The 24,699-nt window shown below is 44.4% G+C and overlaps 1 protein-coding gene across 1 annotated transcript in view; it reads left to right on the top strand.

Annotated features, from left to right (window-relative positions):
* Positions 1-24,699, top strand: part of CEMIP2 (cell migration inducing hyaluronidase 2) — a 140,408-nt gene that overhangs the window by 75,584 nt on the left and 40,125 nt on the right. The window contains exons 11-14 of the mRNA XM_089691064.1: positions 40-168; positions 6,628-6,716; positions 12,832-12,963; positions 13,594-13,629. Coding sequence (XP_089547190.1) covers positions 40-168; positions 6,628-6,716; positions 12,832-12,963; positions 13,594-13,629 — 386 coding nt within the window. The remainder of the gene's footprint in view (positions 1-39; positions 169-6,627; positions 6,717-12,831; positions 12,964-13,593; positions 13,630-24,699) is intronic.

Here is a 24,699-nt window from a genome sequence, read left to right as displayed (position 1 = left end):
AAGGCATATCCACATAACTCTGTTACTCTTCTATTTAAGGATGCTGGGATCTGGTTTATTTTTCACAAGTCTTCAACTGGTGAATCCCATGGACTGTACCCGGATACCAAAGCTGAGCTTACACCACTTGGCATATTCTACAACAACAGAGTTCATTCAAATTTTAAGGTAACTACAATGCTACTGTACGAACAACTCCACATGTTGCTAAAAATATTACACCATCTGCCTATAGCCCCTCAGCTAAGAATGAAACTATGCTTTTCTTTTCCAGCTTGAAGAGATGTCTGCCAGTTTTATTTTCATTATCTAAAGGCCCTGTAAACCTTCAGATCTTTCCTAGGTTTACAGGGGTATGAATCTAATTCTGCTCTGACATAGATTCAAACCAGTTACCTGGATGTGTCTGAACTTGTGCTTCATATGTAATTGCAGTCTCCTGTTCTGTTTTTTAATATTGACATGTCTCCCTCCCCCGCTGCCAGTGCTTCGGCGTTTTAACAGAAAGTCAGTCAGTATTTGCAGGTGGGGAACTTTTGGGTTCAAGGACTCTCAGGTCTGTGCTGTAGTGGTAACAGAGATTAAGTGGCATCCTTTTTTTTTTTTTTTTCTTAATCAGTTTCTCAAAGTAAGTTCTTTTCAAAGAGACCATGCATCTGCCTTAAGAAATAGATAAAAACACAGGCAAATCACAAATATTTTGAATGCCTATGTGCAGTGTTTTTCCTTTCCATTAATTTTTTTCCTTGCAAGGTGCCTTTTAAAAGTTCTAGAACATTTCTTAGGTGAGATTTTTTTTTTTTTTTTTTTTTTTTTTTTTTTAATGAATGGACTGGTAACATGGTCTCCATAGCTTGAAGACCATTCTACATGCAGTTTGCACAACCTCTGTTTAGCTTCATGATGATTAGTCCTTCAGCTGAAGTTCCAGATGACAGGTACGGAACATCTGCTGAGAGTCTACTAGTAGTCACATCATGGGTAGTTGGTTGGGGAACTAAACTCTAGTGGTGGTAAAAAAATAAATATGATCAGTGCCGCGCAGTACTATGCAATAAACAGACCAATCTATGCCCTTTAACCACTTGGCGACTGCCCTATAGCAAAAATACTGCTACAGGGCGGAAGCAGCACGCAAAATCGTATGTATATGTATATATATTTTATGTGATTTTGCATTTCCGAGTAGGGGGCGCGCGCCCTACCCACGCCGCCATTCGTGGCTGTCAATCACCGGGCCCTGGTCGGTAATTACTTGCCAGCGCCCAGTGATTTCTGAGGGTCTCCGATGGGGAGGAGGACTGTTTTGTTTTCTAAGAGTCCTCCTCCCTTTCAGCTTTGGCGCACTGCTGTGGGCGGCTGTGCAATTACAGTTAATCACACACATCCTGCCCCCTAGTAAAACACTCCCAGCACACAGTTAACCCTTTGATCGTTCTTCATGTTAACCTCTTCCTGCCCAATGCCATTAGTACAGTGCCAATGCTTTTTTTTTTTTTTTTTTTTTTTTTAGCATTGATCACTGTATTGGTGTCACTGGGGATGTCAGTAACACTGTCAGTTCCTCCCAGTGTCAGAATGTCCGCCGCAGTCCCACTATAAGTCGCTGATCACTGCCATTACTAGTAAAAATGAAAAAAAAAAAAAAATCCCAGTATATGTATACCACTATTTTGTAAACGCTATAACTTTCACGCAAACCAATTAATTTACAAGTGTTGGGAATTTTTTTTAGCAAAGACATGCAGCACAATACATTTTGGCCTACATTTTACAAAATTTGATTTTTTAAAAATATTTTTACTGGACACGTTTAATAGCAAAACGTCAAACATACAGTCATGGCCGAAATTGTTGGCACCCTTGATATTTTTCCTGAAAATCAAGTATTTCACACAAAAAAGGTATTGCATTAACACATGTTTTGCTATACACATGTTTATTCCCTTTGTATGTATTGGAACAAATATAAAACAGAGGCAGAAAAGCAAATATGACATAATGTCACACAAAACCCCAAAAATGGGCTGGACAAAAGTATTGGCACCCTTAACTTAATATTTGGTTGCACACCCTTTGGAAAACATAACTGAAATCAGTCGCTTCCTATAACCATCAATAAGCTTCTGACACCTCTCACCCGGAATTTTGGACCACTCTTCCTTTGCAAACAGCTCCAGGTCTCTCTTATTGGAAGGACACCTTTTCCCAACAGCAATTTTAAGATCTCTCCACAGGTGTTCAATGGGATTTAGATCTGGGCTCATTGCTGGCCACTTCAGAACTCTCCAGCGCTTCTTTGCCATCCATTTCTGAGTGCTTTTTGACGTATGTTTGGGGTCATTGTCCTGCTGGAAGACCCAGGATCTTGGACGCAAACCCAGCTTTCTGACACTGGGCCCTACAGTGCGACCCAAAATCCTTTGGTAATCCTCAGATTTCATGATGCCTTGCACACAGTCAAGGCACCCAGTGCCAGAAGCAGCAAAACAACCCCAAAACATCATTGAACCTCCACCATATTTTACCGTAGGTACTGTGTTTTGTTCTTTGTAGGCCTCATTCCGTTTTCGGTAAACAGTAGAATGATGTGCTTTACCGAAAAGCTCTATCTTGGTCTCATCTGTCCACAAGACGTTTTCCCAGAAGGCTTTTGGCTTACTCAAGTACATTTTGGCAAACTGTAGTCTTGCTTTTTTATGTCTCTGTGTCAGCAGTGGGGTCCTCCTGGGTCTCCTGCCATAGCGTTTCATTTCATTTAAATGTCGACGGATAGTTCGCGCTGACACTGATGCTCCCTGAGCCTGCAGGACAGCTTGAATGTCTTTGGAACATGTTTGGGGCTGCTTATCCACCATCCGGACTATTCTGCGTTGCAATCTTTCATCAATTTTCCTCATCCGTCCACGACCAGGGAGATTAGCTACAGTGCCATGGGTTGCAAACTTCTTGATAATGTTGCGCACTGTGGACAAAGGCAAATCTAGTTCTCTGGAGATGGACTTGTAACCTTGAGATTGTTGATATTTTGCCACAATTTTGGTTCTCAGGTCCTCAGACAGTTCTCGTCTCCTCTTTCTGTTGTCCATGCTTAGTGTGGCACAGACAGACACACAATGCAAAGGTTAAGTGAACGTCTCTCCTTTTTATCTGCTTTCAGGTGTGATTTCTATATTGCCCACACCTGTTACTTGCCCCAGGTGAGTTTACAGGAGCATCACATGCTTGTAACATTCTTATTTATCCGCAGTTGTGAAAGGGTGCCAATACTTTTGTCCAGCCCATTTTTGGAGGTTTGTGTGACATTATGTCGAATTTGCTTTCTTTCCTCCCTTTTTTTGTTTTGTCCCAATACACACAAAGGGAATAAACATGTGTATAGCAAAACATGTGTTAATGCAATACGTTTCGTGAGAAATACATGATTTCCTGGAGAAATATCAAGGGTGCCAACAATTTCGGCCATGACTGTATGTGTTTTTTTTTTTTTTCTCAAAATTGTCAGTCTTTTTTTTTATTTTATGGTGCAAAAAATAAAAACCGCACAGGTGATCGAAAAGCACCGAAAGAAAGCTCAATTCGTGGGGAAAAAAGGACATACATTTCACTTGGGTGCAGCATTGCATGACCGTGCAATGGTCAGTTAAAGTAATGCAGCGCCGTAGCGTAACAAATGGCCTGGTCAGGAAGGGGGGTAAATCCTCAGGAGGGCAAGTGGTTAATTGCTCTTCATAAAGTGCTCCGTGTCATCACTTAGATTAAAAAAAAATATCCACTTTTACCGATTTGTCCATGTGTACCACTTTAACCACTTCACAATCGCGCTATAGCCGAATGACTGCTACAGCACAGTTGTCCAGTTCTGGGAGGGCATCTTATGATGCCCTCCTGTGCAAGGCACACCAGGTGCTGTCTGGATCTCTGATCACATGATGAGGTAAAAGGCCAATCACAGCTGCCTTTTACCACGTGGTCAGCTGTGTCCAATGAGACAGCAGATCACCGAGTAAATACAGTTGCTGGTTATCGGCAGCACTTTCCTTACGCTGTCACAGGCAAATTTCACAGAGGACATCTGCACTGATCATCAGGGCACTGATGATCAGTGCCCAGCACTACCGCCAGTCAGTGCTGTCAGCCAGCACCTCCCATCAGTGCTACCTATCAGTGCAGCATCAACAGTGCCTCCTCATCAATGCCCACCAGAACGGCCTCATCAGTGCTGCCTGTCAGTGCAGCCTATCAGTGCAGCCTCAATGCATATCAGTGAAGGAGAGAAATTACTTGTATGCAAAAATTTATAATAGAAACAACAAACCTTTTTTTTTTTTTTTCAAATTTTTTTGCTCTTTTTTTTTTTTTTTGTTTATAGTGCAAAAAATTAAAACACACAGTAGTGATTAAATACCTCAAAAGAAAGCTCTATTTGTGTGAAAAAAATTATAAACATCTCATATGGGTACAATGTTGCATGACCTCACAGTTGTCATTCAAAGTGAGAGAGTGCTGAAAGCTAAAAATTGGCCTGGGCAGGAAGGGGGTAAAATTGCCCAATAGGAAAGTGGTTTAAATATAAACGTCCCTTTAACCACTTGTCTTCCGGGCACTTTTTCCCCCTTCCTGCCCAGGCCAATTTTCACCTTTCAGCACAACTGCACTTTAAATGACAATTGCGTGGTCATGCAACACTGTACCCATATGAAGTTTTTATCATTTTTTTTTCACACAAGTAGAGATTTGTTTTAGTGGTATTTAATCACCACTGGGTTTTTAATTTTTTTGCAGAAAATGTATATTATATAGGGTGCGCTTGTTGGAGCCCAACCTCTGTAGCTGTAGGATAAAGGTGCCAGATGGATATCAGGGATTGATGGATGGGAGCAGTAACACTGAGGCAGCTCTTCTTAGAGTGGAAGCAAGGCTCTAATGCAGTAACAGGAAAAAGAGAGGACGGCGCCTCTAAGTGCAGTATTGACAATTTATTTAGTAAACAATGGATACATTGCACTTACAAGATAAATAGTTTAAAAGACTCATCATGTGGTAATTAGATCCAGGTGGGACATCCAGCCGTCCAGCAGCAAACGCTATCTATAAGATCAGGAAGTAGAGTCCAGGATGTGCCTGTGCATCAAAATGAAGCTAGGAGAGCAGAGTCAGATGTAGGAGGTGAAGGGGGCGGTAAAGCATTTCGGAGCATGCTCAATAAGAGCCTTATTCAGACCTGAAGAAGGGGGGGTGAGCGGTCACATACCAGGCCACATGCCCTCAACATTGGTGGGGTTTTTTAGGGCTGAGGGGGCTTCCCCCCTTCCCCCAAAGCACCTTGTTCCCATGTTGATGGGGACAAGGGCCTCTTCCCCACAACCCTGGGCTGTGGTTGTTTGGCTCTGCGGGCGGGGGGCTTCTCAGAATCTGGAGGCCCCCTTTAGTAATCCCCCCACGTGAATGAGTATGGTGTACATGGTACCGCTACCTATTCACAAAAAAAAAAAGCTGAGTGAAAAAAGACAGGAGACATTCTTTGAAAAGTCCTTTTAAAGAAGGAAAAGAATAGAATGTCCCCTGAAGTAGATCCAACGTCAATCACTACTCCGAACTGCCCGCCACTCCAAAAAAAAAAAAAAAAAAAGTCTCCGCACCCGACGCTGGCCCCTGCCGTCTCCCTCTGAGCTGGTTTGACAGTTCTTAAATATGTAAGGGGCGGGGCCATCACATATGTGAACCCGCCCCCATTTGTCGGTGACATCCTCATCGACCGGGGCATGCTGGTCACTGATGACAAACGGGGGCGGGTTCACATACGTGATGGCCCCACCCCTTACATAGTTAGGAACCGTCAAACCAGCTCAGAGAGAGACGGCCGGGGGCCAGCGTCTGGTGCGGAGCCTTTTTTTTTTTTTCGTAGTGGCAGTGGCGGGCATCATGATGGCGGGCATCATGGGCATCATCTTCCCCCCAAAATCCATACCAGACCCGAAGGTCTTGATATGGATGGGAGGGGAGGACCCTACGCCGTTTTTTAAAATTAATTTTTAATTGCCAGCAATTTTTTCTTTTACATTCTGCTGTCAGTGGGAACCCCGCTGACAGCTGAAACATTAATGCATGATTTTCACTACTAAAATACCGTATGACTTGATAAAATAACTCATGCAATATTTTAGTAGCCTTTTTTAGTGGATTCAAATGGGCTCTTTTTAAAAAAAAATGCTATGCAGTATCCTACCACATACTCGTAAGATACTGCTTAGTGAATTGTGCCCTGGATATGGACCAGTCAAAAAATGCTTCTAAACACAAACTCTTATAAACGTGGTTAACCGCATTTACAAGCATTTGACATTTGAAACACCAGTAAAATCTACTCCTGAATGCAATTTTGCTGTATTCAAAAAAATGACTGTAAACTCAACTGCCTGTAAATGACTGTAAAGGACTATGTGTACATGGACACATAGGAAAACATTTGGGAGAGTTCAGGGGCTGCTGAAAAAAACGCAGAAAAGCTCCTGAACGTCACTTTATCAGCTGCGGTATACATGAGCCCTTAATGTAATACAATTTCAGATTCAATATATAAATATTGGGAGCAAAAACTGTAAACAGATGTCATTGCTTTTGCAGGCTGGTTTGTTTATTGACAAGGGTGTAAAGACCACACATGCAAGTGCTGAAGACCCTAGAGAATATCTGTGTCTGGACAACAATGCAAGGTGATCTTAACTTTATTTTTAACAGCCAAGCAAGCTCTGTTCAGTATGTAATTTTGTTTAAGATGTACACATTTCTTGCTGACATTGTGCAATATTCTCAGTAAGTGGGTGTTTGCTTCCACATTTCTGTAACATATAGGGTAATATAGACATTACTATTTGTGTAACACTTGAAAATTACTTATCAAATTGGAGCTTTAACATTCCTGTCTTCAGTCTTTCAGCTTTGCCTGTTTATGTAGGGCAGGGGTGTCCAAATGTTTTTCAAAGAGGGCCATATTGGATGAAGTGAACATGGTGGAGGGCCGAACATTTTTCCAAACATTCTTTGAACCATTACAATTAAATGCAAATAAATTATTTTATGCCAAGTTAAACGACATACTTTTCATTTCGTAACATTAAGATCAACTGACAGCTGAGTTTTTACAATGTATTGAAAATAAATAAAAAAAAACTTACCTGCACTAATGTGAAGGGTGAAAAAGGTAGCTGGAGCTGAAGTCTCTGCTCGGCAGCCGGGAGGGGAAGAGAAACACACTTCACGCTGGAAGCCCGGCCCTGACGTCACCGTCCTCTGTCGCTCTCAGCGCGGCGCAGTCACGCATGCGGACTGCAGAAGACTGTCTGCCACAGAAGGGAGGGCCGTGCGACAGCCGCATTTACACAGACCAGGGAGAGATCTGCTCTCAAGCAGAAGACTGTCTGCCATAGAAGGGAGGGCCACATTACACAGAGCAGGGAGGGCTGTTGGAGGGCCGTATTAAACCGACCCCCGGGCCGTAAATGGCCCGCGGGCCGGACTTTGGACATGCCTGATGTAGGGTATTGCCCTTTTGCGGATCTTGTGGTCTGTTTTGAGAAGTATATTGTTTTATCAAACAGTGTAGTTTCCTGTGTATATACTGTATATTCCCTTTTGCAGTACTTATAGGACTGTAAAACCTTGCTTTTCACATCTATTTGGTGCTGTCAGAAGGAAAACCAGTAACCTGATAGGAGAGAATATTGTGACCACTAAATGAAATCTGTCAAGTGAAATAACTTTTGTTGTTAGCTCTGGATACAGGTGGCTGTTCTCTGATTCACAGATGGCATCTTAGCAGAGCAATAAAGCCTCTGTTTATCTGTACTAGTTGACATAACAGCCCAGAACCAGTATACGGTCCAGGAACCATAAAAGCTTTTTCAAAGAAATATATTGCTTCTTGACACATTCTGTTTAAAGTGAACTTTTGGTTTGCTAATGCAGTACAAAGCAACAGGTTCATTTTAATGGCAACCTCAAGCAGTTTCTACCTAACCTTCCCTTCAGTCCCCAGCTGATGTATTCAGCCAATGGGTGTGAAGAAAAATACCCAATACTTCAGCACTGGTACTTGATTGATCGCTCAGATACCCAGTGCTGTTACATGTTGGTGAGGAGAGAGAATCCTCATCCCTGTATGATACAGTGCTTACACAAGCTAACTATTTTCCTTTCAAGTGTCCAAACAGAGTGGTGGTCTACGAAAGGAAAGGCAAATACAAGCTGCTGGAGGGGTGCCAAGAAAGTGAACCTATGTCTTTGCCCTACATGGGTATAGTGCAAGTTCACTTTAACCACTTTGCCCTGCAAAATTATAAAATGGAAAATAAGAAAAACATTTTTAAAAATGTTTTGTATTTATTCATTTATATAGCAAACAATAACTCAGTGGTGATTAGATATCACCAAAAGAAAGCTATATTTGTGTGGAAAAAATTATAATTCTGTTTGGTACAGTGTTGCATGATTGAGCAATTGCCAATTCGAGAAGCACAGTGCTGAATGCCCTAGTCATGAAGGGGGTAAAACTTTCCAGAGGTCAAGTGGTTAAAGTGGAACTGCACTGCATCTTAGTACCACAAACCAGAAATGCTATACAATTAATTTTTATTATTCAAAACAAACTCCTCCATTCTTGCATGTCTCCATGCTTTTGCTGGGAAATCATTTTAAAACACCTCCTGGCATTTCTGGCAGTGTCCATTTTGAGTAAAGGCAGACGATTCATGTGGCAGTTACTTTCTGGAATCCATCTGTCCTTATCTCTGGCATTGACTGAGGTGAAAACCCTCCCTCCCCTCCTGAAGACTCCTGGGATGTATGACATCATTTGAATAGGCATGGAAACTAGGAAGTAAATTAATTAATACAAAAAAATGTTAAAACAAGTAAATATGATATACTTTTCTATCTATTTACTAATGCTAGCAGCATAAGGATTTGAAATAGTCCATGTTGATTGAGAGAGTGAAGTTCCACGTCTTTAAAGACAACATAAAAGGCAGGTAAAGGTCAGAGTTACGGCACACTCAGAGGAAATGGGTGTGTGTATATATCTGCTTTCAGATTGTTGCCAAACATCAAATGCTATTTCTGTGTGATTTTTCACCAGGAAGTCCTTAGCGCAGTATAGAATGTCTTTCCTACTATACAGTGGTATTTGATCAAGGTTATTGCAGTTCTTTAGCCGTGATATTAAAATATTTTAAACACCTCTTTCACAAACTAGCAACCTTCTTGTTTACTGTCTTTAAAAGCAAATTCTGATTCCAATGCTTGTGCCACATGTTTTTGTTTTAACTAGTTATTAGTGTAGTTATATTACCTTTGTCATTTTGTTTGCCTTACCTTCTAACAGTGGCCTGACATGTTAATGCTGTAGTTTGTAGTGTCAGGGCAGATTGATTACTCTATGTTCATGTATTCATTCACCTAGACTCTCCCTATTTGCCTAAGGGACAGACAGCTATTTGTTTTGGGACACTCTGTGTTCAGTCAACGCCATGCCATTTCTTTGTGTTGCATCACAAACGTGGAAGGTCTAATGTAATGAAAACACAACTCTTCCCTTCATTGCTTTGCCTGCTTGCACCTGTTTTTGGATCTAATTACTAGTTTTTAACTGCAGAACACTAGACTGAGAGACTCAGGGATTGTGGCATCCATAGTTTCCTCAGAGGGAAGTAAGAGTTCCTACACTACAGAAACACTACAATCGTGCATTAATATATGCAGTGTCATGCCGCATGCGTCATGTTTGAACACAAAAAAATTGCTGACACAGAATATATACATTTACTCTAATATAGACTGTGCATATAGGCCAACAAATGACACCAGGAAACTATATGATCAGTGCACATCTTATACGGGTGAAAACACATCTAATCTAAGAAGACATTCCTTTTCATAAGCAACAAGCCTATGTCCCTGTTCCATAAGAAGTGTATCCCCATGTCCCCTGGATCTGGAGGCAAGTACTCTTCACTGTGAAGGGAGAGCCCCACTCACATGGGCAGGGGGGGGGGGGGGGGGATATTGGCTTTCATTCTAGATTTAGAAAGTCACAGGTAACTGTATCTGCAGCGTGGTGTCTAGAGGCTACACGCTGGAGTTTCACTGCTTCCCCCCTCCATAGTATCTGCATTCAAGGGTGTCTTTGGAGCCACAAAACGAAGTGGTTTTTTTTGCAGCTATAGAAAGTTTGCTGTCCCCGGGGGTTGTTAGCACCTGTACTAGTAGAGGGGAATAGGTCTTGCAGCTTCAGATGAAACCTGTTTACTGTTCCCAAGCCAAGTAGTCATTCAGTCTATTCTGGTCCCCCAAAGGTATCAACAGGTTCCTGAAAGTACAGAAATTCAGGATGGAAACCATTTGATTGCCGATTTCTCACTTCATCAGGGGAACTTCTGGTGTCAGTGGATATCAAGAAAGCCTACCTATACATCCCAATTTTCAGGCCCCACCAATAGTTCCTGTGATTTGCAGTGCATGATCGCAACTATCAAAAGATGGTAGCTGGAGTTTAACTCCAGAGCTCTTTATTTCAATATATTGTCATTATAGAACAAACTGCAGGCATCCGCCAATGCATCAGACTCCCAAGACTAGGTTGGCACTGGAATTCTGGATTACCACACCAATACTGCATGCCAACTAATCCTCCTTCTAATGAATTTGAAGGTCTTGACCATGGATGGCAGGTTTTTGGGCCGGGGGGTGTTCTAGACAACTGGAGTTGTCAGTCGACATCATGAAACTTCAAGCAATTGGGCTGGCTTTTCCACACTGGTCTGTTTTGCAGAGATTTTGTTTGTGGCTGGGGATGCCAGATATGGATCTCTTGTTGTCCAGATTCAACAAAAAACTGAACAGCACAGTGGCTGAATAGTTAGTACTTCTGCCTGGCAGTACTAGGGTTGTTGGTCTGAATCCCAACCATGGCACCACCTGCCTGGAGTTTGCATGTTCTACTTGTGCCTGCGTCAGTTTCCTCCGGGTACTCCGGTTTCCTCCCAACACTCCAAAGACATGCTGGTAGGTTAATTGGATCCTGTCTAAATTGGCCATAGTATGTGTATGTATGAATGTAAGTTACCGACCTTAGTTTGTACGCCCCTTGAGGGTTAGGGACTGATGTGAATGTACAATATACTGTATATGTAAAGTGCTGCATAAACTGACGGCGCTATATCAGTATCTATAATAAATACCAGGTTTGTGCCCAGACAAGTGATCCTCAGGCATTTGTGGTGGATGTACAGGTGACTCCCAGGGATCAGTTTTTGCTGATCTATGCTTTACCTCTACTTCAGCTTCTTCCTCTCCTGGAAGGAAAAGGGTAGAGGGCATTCTGGTGATTCTGATCGCACCTGCTTGGCCAAGAAGAACATGGTATGCATCATAAATCTCTTGGCAGGTGAGCTGTATGCTCCCCAGGTAGGCCAGATTTGCCATAGCAAGGTCTGATATGCCATTGTGCTTTATGACCAAGTGGTTTGATGACAAGGCTCTTGAAAGTCCTTTATTTATTTATTTTTTTCATTTGCCTGCTTGGACGTTTTATGCCCAGCAGTATGTTGTGGGGTACATTTTTGTCCTTTCTATAGTCTGGTGGGAAGATGTCTCTAGCTTTAGGTACCATCAAAGTAGAAATATCAGCCTTTGTCATTCTGTTTCCGAAACCAATGACATCTTTTTAAAGTCTTTGCAGAGTGTCATATGGATTGTTCTGCCTTTGTGCTCCGCCTCAACAGTCTTGTCTCCATGGGACTTTAACTTGGTCTTCTCTGTTTCAGGCTTCTCCGTTTTGAACTAGAAAGATTATTCACTTGTTGCTCCTTTATGTGCAAGTTTTTTTTTTTTTTTGCCATTACCTCAGCTCAAAGGATATCAAAGTTGGTTGTGCTTTCCTGCATGAAGGCTTTCCTGGTTCTGTTGAGGCCTTAGTTTTCTTCTTACCCAAGGAGGATCCTCCTTTACACCTAAATCAAGACATTGTGGTGGTATCTTTTTGTCCACTTGTTTCTCTGTCCTATAGTATCCCAGGGCAAACATCCTCCATTTCTGGTAAAGGCCCATTACGCTAGGAGTGTTGGTGCTTTCTGGGCTTTGCAGCATCCAGCTCCTGTTGTTCAAGCTTGTAATGCTGCCACCAGGATTTCTTTTTCATGTTTGCCATGCTCTACCAGGTAGATGTTTGTGCTCTGCAGATGCCAGTTTTGAGTGAAAGGTCTTGTAGGTGACTTTATAGCGGGGCCCCACTCCCCTCCTTTTTTGTGTTTGGGCTCCTTCAGCTTTGCTGCTGTAATGTCAGTTCTTCTTGCTCAGCGCTTTAGAATATACCAAGTAGTTGATTATGAAATTAGGATTTTTGGTTTACCTGTAAAATCCTATTTTCAGAGTACGTTACAGGACACAGAGATTCCTCCCCTTTTGTGTCTTCCTCATTACTTGCTACAAAACAGAGGCTTAGCTATGCTGGTAGGGGTTTAGTCAGGTTTTTGATCAGTGCCCATTCACCTGAAGGTGGCAACATAATCCAAGTAGTCATGAAGTCCTCTGTAACCTGTGGTGTACTTCAAGAAAATGATTTTAGAGGTAAACAAATCTCTATTTTGTACAGTTTGTTATCTTTTTCTTTTATCTACTATATGCAAAATGTAAAATACGTTGAAAAGGACTTAACCCAAACTTTTAGTGACTGGGTATTTGCTTTTAAATGGCAATATTACTATGGCACCTTTTAGAAGTTTATATTTATGCTCAGTGTTTTATTAAAATGTTTATTTCTGTTATTCTTTACAGATTTCGCCCTCATGTTGATGCTGATCCACTGAAGCCTAGAGTTGCCGCTGTAATTGACAGTCTTGTTGCCTTCAAAAACAATGATCATGGTGCTTGGGTGAGAGGAGGCGACATTATCATACATAACTCTGGGTATGTGTGTCTTGTCTTGCTACACTATCTGCAGTTAACCTGTAAATAGAATGTCACTAAGGGAAGTATACATTAAGCTTAAAGTGAATGAAAACTTAACAACCTAGCTTTCTTATTTGCCTTCTTTTTGGTATGGTAAATCTAATACTGAAAGAATTTTGTGATCTGCAAGAAGTCCAGTCAGCTCATAAGATTATGTGTGGTATTATCTTGCATTGTGTTTTTAGAGCCCTATCCAGTTTACCTCTAAACTGCAGAACACCTGCCCCTCAACTCCATAGTATAGAGGGAGGTGTTCTGCAGTCCTAACATCTTGTCCTAGAGTGACTATGCTGCTCCTCCATATGCATGCATTTTAATAAAGTGTTCACAAAGTATGTTTCATGTAGTTAATTTGCCCATGGATGAATGGAACAAATAATCATGCAGAAAAGTTAATTTGAAGAACCCACTTGCCAATCATTTTATTGATTTCATGGGAGCTAGGTTTATAGTTCAACAATAAGGCAATCAAAGCAATGCGTACATCACAGAAAATGATTTGACAACTCAGATTAAATCTGTAGATATGCACATTTATGATTATTTAAATCGCTAAAATAATCATTTCTAAATTTTTTCTCTTGGTAGGTTTTCTGACAATGGAATAGGCCTGACATTTGCCAGGTTAGTGCATTATTATTAAAACCACATTTTCACTTTATGCTGAGAAGGTTCATAATTGATTATAAAATAAACAATACATTTTAGAGGAAAGTTGTATTGATGGGCAGGTAAAGGGACTTTGATTTGTTTCTTTTCTAACGGCTTATCTTCTGCAAAAACATTAATCATGGAGGAAGATAAGGGTGACCATTGGCCCACATTACATTTCCTGTGTGGATTGGCAAGAAGTGCTTAAAGATTTTGGAATCATTTACTACTTCACATAAAAGGATAAAAGGGAGTGTCTAAAACATGTGCACTACTAAAAGTGTTAGCTGAGTCCCATCTTATTGGGATAAAGACCAAAGGACATTTGAAGTATTTAAATATCCTTAAGAATCAGATAAAGAGCTTTATAAAAAAAAAAAAACCCCACTGACCTCTAGCTCTAGGTACTGTGAAGGAATTCATCATCAAAAATCGCAACCGAAACTCTGAAGTCAGGTTTCTAATTGCTTGCACCACTGGCTATAATTCTATATAAGAAGGATGGCAGGCTGTCAAGATTGCTGTCAGAGAAAATAAGAGGAGAGGGGATTTCAGAGTCTGAGCTTTGAAGAATATTTTTTCCACAGGTCCCATAACTACAGAGTTCAGTGAGGGCTTGTTTTAAAGTACTTTTACCATTTGTGCAGAATATGTAAATACTTTAATGTTCTTGGTCAAAAGTGCTGTTTATGAATAGGCAGATGGCTTACAACATGTGCCAGTTGTTGTTTTGCCATACATGGCCATCCTAAGCCTTGTAGTTTTCTATGCACATGTAGCACACCTTTGGGTGATGCTTGGCTAGATATATAGGTTCAGCTCCCACCTGAATCTGGTGACACCTCCGATTATACCCAGAACACTTCGACACTCTGAGAATATTTTTTATGGGTTTTATTGAAGAAGACAAACCCTGAAAAAGAACTAGCTGATTAACACAGGTAATGTACATAAAACACAGATACCACTTTGCATAACACAGTAAGAAGTCACAATTCACTTTCCAAATTCTCCAAAAACTGACTAGTATCACACTGACTAGGGCGACATATGAGAGTGACATTGACACATGAAACAATAACTGTTAATGAGATTTAGCAGCTTAGTGACATTTGCTATAGCAATACTATCTAGAGCAGAAATGTCCTACCTAACCACTGGCCAGTGAGATGAAACTTAAAGTCTCTCAACGTTGGGGCCCTTTAATCAATGGAAGAGCGCTCATTCTCTGCATGGGAGAGTATTTGTAATCCAGGGGTAGCAGGATAGCACAGTCTCCTTTAAACAGAATCTTCCAGTGAACATTGCAATAGAAAACAACAACACTTCAACAAATCTTTACCATACAGGTGAAATCCTGATGTACTGATACTTGCTCAGTATATTCAAAGCAGCAAGCTTCTGTGGGGACTTGGAACTAAACACACTCTTCAGCCACAGCACACGTTTTGAGGAGACAAACCAGTAATATGCAGTGACAGAGTTCTCTCATCAATCAGCAGCAGGAATAGCTAATTCTGAGCATCTTTGGCTTTCCAAGATCTGTGTCACTCTGAGAATTAACGAGCAGGCTTTCTCATGACTATTTTCCAGAGATGAACAGCAATGCAGCAATATCAAAATCCCCTTTCATCATAGAGTACTCACTGTTTCTGGATTGTCCTCTAGATAGCATTAGACAGTAGTAGAAATCCTCTCTCTTTCAGCAGCTCCAGACTTTGAGAGACATATGCACTTGAGTGGCTGTAATCCTGAGTGTCAGGCAGGACAATCCTTGATTTGCACACTGTCCTCCTGCAACAATTCCTCTTCTACACACTCCCAACCCAGTTTATGGGTTCCACCAGCACAGAGAGTGAGACTCTGTGACTTTACACCAGGAGCCCTTGCTCCATGCGGTCCCCTGAAAATGTCTGCTCCCCCACATGTCCTCCTTCTTCCTTTTTCCTCTGTCCTTTCCTCCACAGCCAATCATAAGTTCAGCTGCAATAGTGCTGCTATGGGTGGATCCTTCGTAGCTGTAGCAACAGCCAATCAGAGCACAGTCCTGCTTTTCCTGTTTGTCACTCACAAAGAGGAAAAGAAAAAAAAATGCTTTGCAACTGCTGTTTAATATTTAAAGCAACCAGCACATCTCTACACACAATTAACCTGATAACTTCTCCTGTCTGCATAGAACCCCTTTAATAAGCAATAAAAATGAGGAGCTGGTTATAAATCACCTTTTTTGTCTTTGGAAACTAAAACAATTTGTTTACAGGAAGCTCCTGTTATTGCAAATGCCTTTGAGCTTGTTTTTCAGTATAGCAAACCTATAGAAGTGTAGTGTGTAGTTCTTGGCACACCTCATTGCTTTTGTGTAAACAGTCCTATTGTGTGTAGACAATTAGACCTCTTGCACATGGTACTGATGTTTGAACATCTGCTTTTTTAAATGTAATTTCAGGCGCTTGTTTTGCACATATGCACGTTCTGGCATTTGTGCTTACAGTATATTCTTAGGGAAAAGTCATTAATATTTATGCTCATATGCTTGCAGGCGGCGTAAATTATGGACCAAAAATGCTGATTTTCCTATTTTTTCCCCTACCGTCTTTCAGGCCAGCACTCTGAGAGACCTCGGCTCCTCCCCATCTGAGGAAACACCTCCACCTACAATAAAAAAGCTCCACTCCCCTCTGACCTCAGTTCAGGTGTTTCCTCCGGTGGGGAGACACGAGGAGGCGCAGGAGGACGATAGGGGAGCCGAGGGCCGGATAGCCGGCTGTGAGGCCCGACGCAGCCGGGAGTGAAGGCCGGAGTGTCCGGCTGCATATCCTCCCAGGGCAGGCTGCCAGCAGTGAGAGTGCATCCCGGGGGACGGGACAGGGCACTTACCTGCTCTTCGCCCCCCGACCCCCTCCGGCGAGGGGGGGTGTCGGGGTGGCCGTGGTGAGGTCTGGGGAGGATCGGGGGGAGTTCCGCTCCTTCCCATGCTGGCGGTCTGAGGGCTTTGCCGGGCCGGACGTCGGGAGACGGCGGTTTCCGGCGGAAGGGGCGGGGCTTCGCCCAGGGCCGCGACTTCCGCTTCCGGTCGCGGCCTTCACACCACGGCGGCGCGAAATTCGAATGTGGCGGTGCGGTGCACAGCGGTCTGGGGGACAGACCTGCACCAGGCGACCACCCTCCGGTACGGGATGTCGGAGGCACCGGGACCAGGAGATGCCAGCACCAGCCAGTCACAGGTAAGGTGCCTCAGTGGAGGCCTCCCCTACCTGTGGGCCCCTAGCAGGAGGTAGGGCAAGGGGTCTGCGGTTTTTCAGGCCCTTGCTGCTCTGCCGGGAAGCAGGGGGGGGGGGGGGTGTTTAGTGTCGGACTGATTGGGTTTCCCTCCTCCCCCCTTTTTCTTTTGTGTCTTGCAGGGCAAGGCCCGAGCTAAACTTAGGCACCAGGAGCCCAAGCGGAGATGCCCTTCCTGTAAGGAAGTTTTAAAAGAATCTTGGCGAAAGGTTCTTTGTGGCCCATGTATACAGGGGTTGGTGAGGGAGGAGAAGCCGGAACAGGGGGACCTAGCTAGGTCAGTGAAGGAGTTGGCTACCACCTTCGACTCCTTCAAGTCCCTCATGGAGAGGTTTGCCCTCCCATTACCTACACTTCCCCCCCCCCCCCCCAGGTGGCTTCGGTGAGTCGTCGGGAACCCCTTATGACTGGGGAGGAACCAGTGGGGGACTCCCAGTCTGAGGAGGAATCAGCGGGTGAGGGTCCCTCGGAGGAAGGGAGGGGCCCCTCACGGTATAAGTTGACCCTAGAGGAGGTTGATGAGCTCCTGGGGGCTATATACGAAACCCTGGACATTAAGGAGGAGGTTAAGGCCTTATCTCTCCACGACCAAATGTATCAGGGATTGGAGGAGCACCAGCACAGAATGTTTCCTGTGCATGACATTTTGGTAGACACGATTAAGAAGGAGTGGCAAGACCCGGAAAGGAAACCGTTCTTCTCAAAAGCATTGAGGAGGAGGTTTCCGTTTTCGGAAGACCCGGAGGCGGTCTGGAACAAGAGCCCCAGGCTAGACGCGGCCTTTTCCCAAACAACCAGGAGAACTGACCTAGCGTTTGAGGACATGGGGGTCTTACCGGACTTATTGGACAGAAGGGCAGAGTCTCTCCTTAGGAAGGCCTGGGACTCGACCCTGTACAACCTGAAACCGGCCATGGCTACGACAGTGGTAGCCAGGAACTTAGAGTATTGGCTTACGCAATTACAGGCCCATATTGTGGCAGACTCTCCCAAGGAAAAAATCTTGGCCTCTTTTGAGACCCTTTTGCAAGGAGTGGGGTATATTGCGGATGCTTCCGCAGAGTCGGTGAGATTGGGGGCCAGGTCTGCTGCCCTGACCAATTCAGCCAGAAGGGCGCTGTGGCTAAAGACATGGCAGGGGGACATCACTTCAAAAGTTAGGTTATGCGGCATCCCCCTCACAGGAGACTGTCTGTTCGGCCCGGGGTTGGAGGAATTATTGGACCGGACGGCTGATAGGAAAAAGTCCTTCCCCCTCAAGAGGAAAATGCAGGAGGGGGGGACACGGAAGGCCCGCCCGGCAAAGAGGCTGAGCCTGCGACCGCCTGGTCAGGGTAGGTCGGCTGGACAGAGAGGTAGGGGAAGAGGGGGGGCGATTTTTCGCCCTCCTGAGCAGCCCCAAAAACCAAGGTGACTTGGTTCCTCCTGTGGGGGGAAGATTGGCGGCATTCCTCCCACAGTGGGAAGCCGTGGTCACCAGCCCCTTCATTTTGGATGTCATCCGAAGGGGTTACCGGTTAGAATTTCTGAGACCGCCACCCGAGACTTTTCTAGTGACGACCCGTCCAAGGGATCCGACGAAGGACGCGGCTCTGGTGGGCGCTTTGGAGATTCTGGAGTCCCAGGGGGTCATCTCCAGGGTTCCGGTAGCGGAGCGAGGGAAGGGAGTTTATTCCCATGTGTTTGTGGTTCAAAAGCCGTCTGGGGCGTTCAGACTGATTTTGAACCTGAAACCCTTGAACAAGTCCGTACGTTACCGGAGGTTCCGCATGGATTCCATTTTTACAATCAGGTCCCTAATCCCACCAGGTGCATTCATGGCATCCATAGACTTGAAGGACGCCTACCTACACGTGCCCGTGGCGGAAGCCTCTCAGAGGTTCCTCAGGTTGGCAGTGGGGGGGGAGGAAGGAATTCGACACTGGCAGTTCAGGGCTCTTCCATTCGGCCTTTCCTCCTCGCCAAGAGTATTCACCAAGGTTCTGTCGGAGGCACTGATTTCTATCCGCTTGAGGGGGATTTCAGTGGTGGCCTATCTGGACGATTTGCTGCTCTTCGCAGATTCAGAGGCTCACTTACGGCAAGACCTGGTTATAGTGAGGAACCATCTGGAAAGCTTGGGGTGGGTTTTGAATCTGGAGAAGTCCTGCCTGGTGCCTTCTCAGAAGGTGATTTACTTGGGCTACACTCTAGACTCGGTAGACCAAAAGACCAGCCTGACTTTGGAAAAGGTCACCAAGTTGGAGGCCGGAGTCAGATTGCTGCAGGGGAGCAGGTCGATGTCCGTAAGACAGGCCATGTCGGTACTTGGATTGCTGACAGCGTCCATTCCGGCGGTTCAGTGGGCAGGTCTGCATATGCGTCCCCTCCAGTTGTGGATCCTGAGGGTTTGGGACAGGAAGTGTCACTCCCTAGAACGCAGGGTCTTGGTGCCCCCCAGTGTGAAGAGGTCTCTATGGTGGTGGAGGAGATCGTCCAGCATAACTCAGGGGCTGTTGTGGTGCTTTCCGATTTCCGCGGAGGTCACTACGGATGCCAGCGCCAGGGGCTGGGGAGCCCACCTGGGAAATTTGGTGACTCAGGGGGAATGGTCCTTAGGGCAGAAGGACAAATCCTCGAATTGGAAGGAATTGAGGGCAGTGTGGGAGGCTCTGCACTCCTTCCAGGCGGGGGTCACGGGCCAGCACGTGCGTGTCCTGACGGACAATGCCACGGCAGTGGCTTATATAAACAGGCAGGGAGGGACGCGGAGCAAGGCCCTCGGGGCCTTAGCGGCGACACTGTTGTCCTGGGCAGAGCTGAATTTGGCGTCCCTGTCTGCGATACACTTAAAGGGGGAGCTGAACCAGAAGGCAGACTTCCTGAGCAGGACTCGGCTCAGGGAGTCGGAATGGGCCTTGAACCCCGATGTCTTTCAGGAGATTGTGCGAAGGTGGGGATCCCCGGATGTGGACCTTTTTGCCTCCGGAAGGAACAACAAGGTCCCAAATTTCTTCTCTCTATCCCGCTGGGACGGGTCCAGAGCGGTGGACGCATTAGGTCAGAGGTGGGACTACCGGCTTTGTTACGCCTTTCCCCCGCTTCCTTTGCTCCCCCTGGTCCTGAGGAAATTCAGGACAGAGGGGACCTCGTTAATCCTGATAGCTCCCTTCTGGCCGCGGCGGGCGTGGTTTGCGACCCTGAAGAGTTTGGCCTCTCGTCCACCCTGGGAGCTGCCACCAAGAGTGGATTTGTTAACACAGGGGCCGGTTCTTTGCCCCAGCGTAGGAAGATTGCGGTTAACGGCCTGGTTTCTGAGCAGCAGCTCCTCTTAGAGAAGGGGTTCTCGCCTAGGGTGGTGGCGACATTACTGGCCAGTAGGAAGGAGGAGACCCAGGCCATTTATGGTAGGGTCTGGGGTTGCTTTACAGCCTGGTGTGACCGGACAGCTGTGGCAACCCATAGTTTGGTTTCTGTGTTGGAATTCCTGCAGGCGGGAGCGGACAAGGGATTGTCTGTCAGCACGCTCAAGGGCCAGGTCTCGGCCCTCAGTGTGTTCTTGGAGACGCCCCTGGCCAGGGAGGCGTTGGTGAGTAGGTTTTTCAAAGCTCTGGTGAGGCAGAGGCCTCCGAGGTCCAGACCATTTCCAGTGTGGGATTTGGCCAAGGTGCTCGGGGGGATGACTAGGGCTCCGTTCGAGCCCTTGGAGTCCTGTCCGATAGGTGAGCTCACCATTAAGACTGCTTTTCTGGTGGCGATTACCACGGCGAGGAGGGTGTGTGAGATGGAGGCCCTCTCGATCAGAACACCCTATCTCCGTATTTTTTCAGACAGGATCGTTTTCAGACCAGACCCGTCCTTCATTCCGAAGGTAGCTCGGAGTTTCCAGAGGGAACAGGACATTGTCCTTCCCTCATTTTTTCCTGACCCGGTGGGGGTAGATCAGGAGAGGTATCATTGTTTAGATGTCAGAAGGTGCGTTCTCCAGTATCTAGAGAAATCTAGGGAGTTCAGAAGCACCGAATCCCTTTTTGTTTTTTTTAAGGGGGCTAGAAGAGGCAAGAAGGCGTCTAGAAGGACGCTGGCCAGCTGGCTGCGGCTGGCGATTACAGGAGCATATCAGGCAGAAGGCCTGGAGGTCCCGGAGGGTATCAAGGCACATTCCACCCGAGCTGTGGCGGCTACCCAGGCAGAGTTAGCAGGGGTTTCCCCAGGGCAGATTTGCAGAGCGGCAACATGGTCCAGCTATGACACATTTGCCAAGCATTACAGACTGGACCTGGTCTCGGTGCAGGAGCAGGACTTTGGTCGTAAGGTCTTACAAGCAGTTAGCCCGCCCGAAGGGTGAGTACTCGCTTATCCTCTCAGAGTGCTGGCCTGAAAGACGGTAGGGGAAAAACCAAGTTACACTTACGGTAACGTCTTTTCCAGGAGTCTTTCAGGCCAGCACCGGTTTCCCACCCACTGTTGATATTGGTTATGTGAAGATGGCTTATTATGATTATGTTGTCTCGCATTGTGTCTCCCCAGATGACCGGAGGATGCTTGGAGAACTGAGGTCAGAGGGGAGTGGAGCTTTTTTATTGTAGGTGGAGGTGTTTCCTCAGATGGGGAGGAGCCGAGGTCTCTCAGAGTGCTGGCCTGAAAGACTCCTGGAAAAGACGTTACCGTAAGTGTAACTTGGTTTTTTTTTTTCCTTACTGAGGAATACGTGGCGCCTATTTACACGTGTGCAAAGGCACATTGTAAATAATGGGCTATATTTTACCTCAGTGGAAAAAAAAAACGCTGTACTGAGCTTTTTCAAGCTGCAATATGCAAGAGGCCTTAAATGCACTTTTCATGTAATCAAATTATGTATTGAAAAAAAAAAAACTTATGGCCAGTCTTTTGTGGCAGAGCAGCTGATGCTTGGACATATCTAGACAGATGATAATCAAAGTGATGTAACTTTAGTAGTATACTATATTCTAGCTGCTGTAGATTGCTGCTTTGTATATATTCTTACTGCTTTTGAGAGAACATTACTGTACACGTCTATCTGTGAGTCAACTCATATAATAGCAATGAGAGGTTGAAAGAGTCAAAGGCAAAGCTATCAGAAGCTGGTTTCCCTGCAATTCCCGAATGACTCTGAATATAACAAACACATACGGAAGGTATTTATCCTCAGCTTATTTTAGTTAATATAGCAATGGTCTGGGAAGGTTGCCAGACTGCATGTGTAAGTCTCCAACTTTTTGGTTTATGTCAGAATAAAAAGGCTCTTCTCTCTTGCTGAGAGTTCCTTACTATACAAACAGTGTGGCCTGGACATACTCATGACGGGTTTCACAAAAGCTTGTAGAGCCAATTGTTTTGTTTTATTTCTGGGAAATCTTTTGTATTGGGACTTGTTTATGTGTGGCTTAATCTTATGTATCATACTTTTCTGGGAATGGTAATAGAAGTATTCTATAGAGCTATTCAGATGTGTAATAACGTACTTGGACTGCAAGCTAGTTGTCTTTAATTGTTATAAACTCGGCGATCTCAATTGATTTAAAAAAAACGTCATAGTATTAAATATCTAGTCTAGAATTATGTCAGTGGGGCTTTTTGGCTATTTTGGCTACTTTTGCAATAAACTATGTATTCAGCTTAATGATTGGGATAACCTGGTGGTATTTTAAAAAGTAATACTATAAAATCTTCAGAACAAAAATAATTTGCTTAAGCTTTGAAGGATAACCCCACTGAGAGCTATTTACATCTTACCACATTTCAGTTTGAGATAATCTTCAGTTGCTTTTCAGAAGAAGCTCTTATTTTTTAATGGCTCTTCATGTCTCACATGACTTCTCCTTAGTGTGCTGTAGCTGAGTATATCTGAATAAGGGAGAAAAAAAAACACCCTGTTCCCAGTACACAGTAGGAGTGTTACACAGCTATGTAAGCAGCATTGTCCGTAAGCATGAAGTAGACATGGTGGGCACAGACACAAAAGCAATCATGGTGCCTTGTTTGAATAGGGAAGAACTTTTTGTGGATGCCAAAGTCTTGAAACCTAAAGTTTTCTACTGCTGGTAAAAAATAAAATTAGGTTTTCTCTCTGTCCCCATCCTGTGATTAAATAGTGAAGGAAGAGCAGCAAACTAATGAACACATCTGTCACTTTGCTCACACCACTTATCAGCATGTTGCTTGTTAGCACATGAGTACTGCAGCACACCTAACTGGCTCATTGTGCTACTTCTTCATTTTCAAATCTTCGTTCTGCAAGAGGGTTATACAATGTCAAATTCAGAAAATTACACTAGTTGCTTTTAAAAATACACTTAATGACTTTTAATGAACACATCCCTGCGTAATTTGATTTCTTTTCTTTTCATCTGTGTAGCCCACATTCAAAATTCTTTTCAAGTCTGATATTTGTATGTTAATACAGAATTCAGACACTGCCTGGACTGTGTGTCTTCCTACAAGAAGATTGGACACTGGCAAATGAAAAAAAAAATTGGGCTAGCCCAGTATGACCCCTTCTTTCAGCATTCCTCTTTTTTTGTTCGTGTTTTTGGAGGATGAACGCGTTTCTCTATCTAGCTTTTTGGTGAGATAATGTTTTGTTCATAATTCCTACAACATCACTGCTGAGCTGGTCAGTATATGCATCTATCGGCCTTTTCTTATCCCGACTTTAAAGTACCAAACCCTGCTAGCCTTGAATTTTACCTTTGGACAATGGGTTCTGCATTATGGCACTTTTGAGACCTGAGAACACTAGAAAAAATCAACCACAGAGCGCTAACCAGGTCCAGAGTCATGGCACAGCCCCGGGTGTGACCCTGTCTCTATAAAGACTCACACACCATGCTGGCTGAGCTTCAGGAGCTACCTCATTACCAGAACCATTGGGCACCATTGAACAAGTCTGTCTCTCAGTTTTACCGTGGTGAAGGACTGAGAACTGACATCATCCACTGGGTAAATTTTGTGCTCTTTTCTTTGATTCAACTTTGAGGAAGCAAGTTCCTGCTGTTCTGTGCAAAAGACATGTAGAACTCTCCTCAGTGCATTCCTGCTGCCCATCTACAGTGATCTGGTAACTTTCGGCTGCCTGACTCTACTATTTGTATTAAGCAAACTGATTCCTTAGTACCTGATCCTCTAAGCTTAACTCTATTCTGCCTTGCGGTGCAGCATGCCCTGTTCTAGACACATGTAACAGTCCCGCTGTATTGGGTGGCTTTGACTCGTACTCCACTAACTTTTCTGGGTCTGCCTGCAATGCACACCCTGAGGTGCCCGATACAGACAGCCTGAAATTTTGTCCTCTGATGGAGTCTTTGCAATCCTCTGAGTCTTCCTTGGTTGTGGTGTGCTTGACTGCCTCCTATGCTGTATCCTGGGGAATTTTACTGCAGTCATACAGGATTTTATGGGCCAAATAGTATTAATTATTACTGCAGTGGTCGTACAGTACATTTATAAATTATTTAGACCCCCTTCACATTTTTAATTTTGTTGCGGCCTATTACTACAGTTCCTTAAATTCATTTTTTTCATTAATCTACACTCAGTACTCCATAATGACAAAGTAAAAACAGACTTATAGAAATGTTTGAAAATTTATGAAAAATGAAAAACTGAAATATGACATTGGCATACTGTAAGTATTCAGACCCTTTGCAGCAACACTTGAAATTTAGCTCAGGTGCCTCCCATTTCTCTTGATTGTTGCTGAGATGTTTCTACACCTTGATTGGAGTCCACTTGTGGTAAACTAAAATGATTGGATGTGATTTG

Source organism: Staurois parvus, unplaced genomic scaffold (genome assembly GCF_062004578.1).
Source record: "Staurois parvus isolate SC_StPar_1 unplaced genomic scaffold, SC_StPar_1.0 ptg000549l, whole genome shotgun sequence".
Taxonomy (NCBI): Eukaryota; Metazoa; Chordata; class Amphibia; order Anura; family Ranidae; genus Staurois; species Staurois parvus.
Note: the sequence above shows the minus strand (reverse complement) of the source record. Positions and strands in the feature narration are given on the sequence as shown.